Source organism: Acyrthosiphon pisum, chromosome X (genome assembly GCF_005508785.2).
Source record: "Acyrthosiphon pisum isolate AL4f chromosome X, pea_aphid_22Mar2018_4r6ur, whole genome shotgun sequence".
Classification (NCBI taxonomy): Eukaryota; Metazoa; Arthropoda; class Insecta; order Hemiptera; family Aphididae; genus Acyrthosiphon; species Acyrthosiphon pisum.
Genome location: NC_042493.1, coordinates 38,094,598 through 38,100,441, shown reverse-complemented (window position 1 = coordinate 38,100,441; position 5,844 = coordinate 38,094,598). Strand labels below are relative to the sequence as shown.

At 33.8% G+C, this 5,844-nt stretch overlaps 1 protein-coding gene across 1 annotated transcript; it reads right to left on the bottom strand.

Annotated features, from left to right (window-relative positions):
• Window positions 1-4,047: 4,047 nt before the first annotated feature.
• On the bottom strand, window positions 4,048-5,231 carry LOC103307804 (histone-lysine N-methyltransferase KMT5B-like). The gene is made up of 4 exons (XM_008180124.1): window positions 5,210-5,231; window positions 4,765-4,799; window positions 4,423-4,648; window positions 4,048-4,331 (listed from the first exon to the last, which is right to left on the bottom strand). Exons 1-4 carry the CDS (start codon window positions 5,229-5,231, stop codon window positions 4,048-4,050), a joined length of 567 nt encoding a protein of 188 aa, XP_008178346.1.
• Between the last annotated feature and the right edge of the window lie 613 nt (window positions 5,232-5,844).

The following is a 5,844-nucleotide window of genomic DNA, read 5'->3' as shown; positions in this document are numbered from 1 at the left end:
GGGGAAACCTTAAATACTGAAAAATTTGAACCTGGAATGATTTTATACAAAAAAATGTGAGTGATGTGAGTTCTGATGTAACTAATTTTGTAGTTGATTATTTACAAATCAAACAAACCAATGGAAGATAATAGAGAGTTGTTAGAATTGACGATTATTTTTCTTGGGGGAGTGCCCCCTCGAGAAATTTCTTTAAGAGCACCCGGAGCCATCCATCATACCAAGTGAATGGCAAAAGCTATATACTGTTTGAAAATATTTTTATTCCGAAGTCAATTTCGCTTAACACGGAAAGAAGAAAAAATCTATTACCAGCGTATGTGTCTTTATTATTCGACTGTACATAAGAGCTTGGTTTGTTGCACCTATGCAACTTTTTTTTTAAATATTACTTTTATGAAAAGATATATATGACTGAAAATACATAAAATGTTATTTTAAACAAATTATGTTCTTATACTTTTTTTGATATAGTAATTATTTCTTGCGGTATGCTTGAAAAACCTAGAAAACTATGTTGTTTTCTAAAAAATAGGGGTATGCAACTTCAACCCTTTTGTGGCACAGGTTAATATTGACCAATTCTCCTTAAACTTTTTATTCATCGTTTGTATAAGTATTAAAACCAATCTAGGTTGTATAATTAACACATTTTCAAAGTTCAGTTTTAAGGACCACCCTATTACATATAGTAACACAATCATACGATGGTGCAAGTGTAATGTCAGGTTGCCTTGGAGGAGTACAGGCCAAAATAAAAGAAAAACATTCTAGTGCAATTTACACGCTTTGTATGGCACACAGGCTTAATTTAGTTGTAGTAGATATGTGTAAAGGAGTTTTTAGAAAACACCAATTGTAACAAATTCAAATTATTTTAGTGTGCCCGAAATGTATTTAATACATTGGAAATGCTCTACGTTCATTTTTCACGACCATCGAACTGTTCTATGCGCATTTTAATACAGTCTAAATTAGGGTTAAGAAAAGGTAATGTACTTAGAATATGTAATACTCGATGGGTATGCCGTTTCAAAAAATGTGATTCAATGATAAACAATTACCCCGCAATATTGAAGTTTATAATAAATTAAGTTGAGGATCAAAATGATAAATATGCAGTAGAGGCTATAGGTGAATAATTAATTATTATTAATTCAATTATTTAATAATAAATATAATATAAATAATTCTAAAAATGCATGTATTCATAAATATATTATTGTTACTTCACAGTTAAAATTGCTCAGTTTAGGTATTTATTTATGTATTAAATATTATATTTTTTTTTACAGGTATTCTTAGCCAAATAAAAAATTCTAACTTTTTGATTGAGGTAACATTATTGAAAGATGTTCTTTGCATAATTATATGTTTAGTACTACACTGCAGTCAAAATCAGCTAGTTTAGGAAAAGCAAAAGATACTATTAATGGAGTTATAAAATCTTTTGAACAGTTAAGATATGAAGATGAGTTTTATACATTTTGGAAAAAAATTGAATTGATGGCTGAAGAACTTAATATAACGCTTTACAAATTAATCGTCTAGGTATTTTTATTAGTTATAGTTATAATTTGAAAATAATTAGTAATTGATTGTTTTCATATTTCATTTATTTCATTTATATGCTTCTTATTTATGTAAAAATATAATTGTTTAAGGATCAAAACGTAAAAGAACTCGGCCTACATATTTGAACAGTTATCACCTAGAGACAGTAACTGGAGAAGAAGCTGAACAAAATAATTCATCAGTAAGCGATTTTTGGAAAATAACTGTATATATTCCAATAATTGATACTATAATTGCAAATCTTAAGTACAGATTTTCTGAGAAAAACTTATCAATGGCTTGTTCAGTTGATAAATTTATGAGTTTAAACTATAATGGAAGTCTAGAGTTCATCAGTCATTATAAGGTTAATATAAATACAAAAGTAAATTTTAATCATTACTAAACAATAATTTATAACTGTAGGTATAGGGTATGTTAAGTGTAAAGCTTGATGTATTAAAAGCTGAAATGATGGTTGTTAATAATTGCCTAGCACCAAACTTTACACTAGAAGATATGAAAGAGAAAATAAAAAAAGATTCCTTTCCAAATTTATACAAACTTATGCAAATGGCAATCACAATTCCGGTAAGCTCTGCTACTTGTGAGCGAAGATTTTCGACAATGCAGAGGATAAAAAACTGGCTAAGATCAAGCATGCTCCAGCAAAGGTTTACCAATTTATCTTTGTTGAATATTGAAAAACATTTATTCAATCAGATAAACACTGAAAGTATTTTGAATAAATATTGCTTGAAACCCAGAAAAATTATACTGATTTAAAATGTATAAATTATTATTTATTTAACAAGATTATGAAATTAAATTGTTCCAATATGTTACTGATATCAATATAAAAAAAAAAATTAATTATAAATTTTGTTTATTTTTGTGTAGGTTATGTCTTAATATGTGTTTTAAGTTTTGATGTATCGATTGATGTAGGTCCATGTAAAGGGGGTGTGGGGGGGAGCGAAGCCCCCCACGGCTCTGGGATGCATTCACAGATTTAGCACCCCACGTTTTAGAGGTCTAGTTGCGCCTATCATCTAGAAATAAAAATTATTAAATTGGTTTAGTGTATAGCAAGAATTATAAATTGTACACAATTTAATAACAATTTAAAAATTAACTTATTTTGCTTTTGAGTACCTATATCAGTAGAAATAAAAAAAATATTTTGTCCGCCTAAAATTGCGTTTTCGACCACTGTGCGGCGCCCCGTCGTCGTCACCACTCACCGCTGAAGCGCTGAGATCGACAGAGGCAGAAGCCGCTGTCGCCTAAAGCCTCGTTCACACGGCGATAGTTGCTTGACACTAGTGTCGCGTATCAAACGATTTTGATATACGGCACTATGTGTCACGACACACAATATCATTAGTGTCATACTCATTAGTGTCACCGTGTGAACGAGGCTTAAGTTTGTGCATGCAAGATGCGTCTATGCGCTAACATGTATGCTCGTAATGTAATGTGAATAGCTCATGCGCAGACCGCCGACACAGGCGACTAAAATCAACCGCTCAACAATATTATAAACGTTTGCCACCGCCGGGTACATAAATTGTATGCAGCCGCGTTACTTGCTAGATGGGGGCAGCGCAGTTCGCTGTTGTCACTGATAAACGGCCATCGCAGTATCGCACGTCTGTAATCATTTGGTCGTGAATATTATCCATATCTGTGAATATGATAAAATGATTGATCTGTGATATGTTTTAAAACATATTTTGTCATACCCCTTAATTTAGCACAGAATATTTAAAAGGTATTCCAGTCGCAGTTGCAGACACAAAAGTTTAGAACGGACTCCAGATTCCAGTACTCCAGTCTACTATAAAGTATTAAAGTCCAGTGAAGTGAAGCAAGGATAAAGAAAATTGTATGACTATAAATTACACATTGGAAATTTATAGGTGAATAAATTATATTAATATAGGTTATAGACGTATACAGCAATAGAAACGCCATTGGTCCATGAGTCGTGTGACGTGGCTGCTTGTAGAGCTACAGCTCTTATGGCAATAGGGCATTGTGTCCGCTTCGCGAGTGCTCTTATATAGTTTCATAGCATAATTTCTTTTTTTTTTTTTTTTTTGCTTTATTTGAAATATACAATTTGTACCTATGAGGCACAATAAGTACATGTGATGAGAGATACATACTTATACAATTTAACATTAGTACCAAAACTAACCTAAACATATATTAACATGAATACACGGGTTGTGAGCCATCCATCAATGACACTCACTATGGGTATTTTTGTTTTTTTTTGCTATTTTCTTTTTGTTTTTTGTTTTTCTTTGTTTTCTTTGTTTAAGTTTGGATGGGAGGGGGGGAAGTAAGGAGGTCACGACACCAATTGCGTTTTAGACGCCTGGGAGAATCGCCAGGTATGGTCGGGACTGCGAGATCGCGGATTAGTGGATTACTGTTGGTGGACAGACGGTTATGAAAACGCTTGTAATGTGCTTTAGCTTCTTACTAGAACAAAGTTATTTCTTCGTTTGTAAATATATCTCTTAGTGTCTTGACACAAGATAATGTCTTTGTTCTACTGTGCCACTGGGTATTTGGGTGGCAGTCGTGATTGATGAATGACACTGGGCCAAGAAACATATAGTCTTTGTCATTTACGCTAGAAGTGACAGTGGAGAAGTCGTTTACCCCTGGTATTAGGAATTTGTCACTAAATGGATATAATTGTCCACATAGCTCAAACAACACAATGTTTTTTTTTATGTGCTTTGTAGCCACTACCTTTGCACCTAATTTAAGCACATTAAATTAAACTTATATTTGACTTTTAACTTTATTTACTGATTAAAAAAAATATATATAAATATCACTATAAATTACCATTCAGTTCGTCAAATCTGTTGTGTTTTTGAATTGTATATGGAACTGGATTATTACAAAAATCTTTATAAATAAGTTGTTGTTTAAATACGATATGACGGATTTCAGAATCTTTGAAATGAAATTGCGGAGTATTGTTGCGATGCGTCTGTATTCCAAGAATTTTATCCAGAATAGTATTAAGGCACGCGTCATCCGCCACACACAACACGGCAGCACGTCTATCCTAAAATAAAATATAATGAGTCAACTACACGACATGCACTGCAAAAAAAAAGTCCCCCCCGAACAGTGCGTTATTGTTAAAACGTTTATTTGATCTTAAACAAAAAAAATACTTACACACTTCAATGGCCATTCTTCGTCGTCCATGTAACCTGCAATAACAATAACAATAACAATCATTGAAAACTATTATCAACTGTTATCGCACAAACATTGAACACGTTAATGGTCACAGCAGGGTCGTCCGTTCATACCTTCACGAACAAAGACCTATCGTAATCGTAATCGGTAACGTATCGTCAGAGTGGCGCGTATGAATTTAACTGAATTTAAATGAAAACGCGCGCGTACGATACGTCGCGTATGATCTTAGATCATATACAATGGATGGAGCCATAATTAATTTATATCGGAGTAGCTATACCCGACGGGCGTCATACAAGACGACCGGCGTTTTTTGCCGCGGCGTATTACGCCCGTCGTGTATAGCTACTTCGATATATAATAGAATAGAATATTTATTGCTAGTAGTAGCCAAATGTGTACAATAGTTAATACTCACGTGGTTGTCCGCTTGTCGTCATTGTCGAACATCTATCGTTCAGTAGAGCTGATTGCAAAATGAACGGCAGTAAAATTTGTGGTTAATAGATAGCTCATGCATTCAACACGATAATACATACATATGTGATTACACGCACATAATGTCTAATGTCAACTTTTGAAATCAGGAGGCAACACTGTCTGCATGACCGCCGGACGATTACACGCACATAATTTCCAATTTCATCTTTTGAAATCAGGAGGCAACACTGTCAGCGTGTGTTGAATGCATGAACTACGATATGCATGAACTACGATATAATAGTATCAACGTTTTATAACTTTGGCAATACACTTGCTTAAGGTCCCCGAACAACGTCGTGAGTGCTGGTCTCGATCGGGGTAGTTGTGGTTTTTCGTAAGAAAATCGAGGGGGTACCCCCCCGTTGAAAACTTTTGACTTACCTTACATCATGCGGCAACTATATGCTAAAACATCGCTTTGCAAAATTATTTAAAAATAACCATCCACACTACAGCTATAAAAATTACGTCCTTGGAAAGAGGAGGTAGTCCAGTGGCGGCTCGTCAGTGAGGCAAGTGAGGCTCAGCCTCCACCTAACTCTTGTAAATAAAAGGAAATATATACTATAA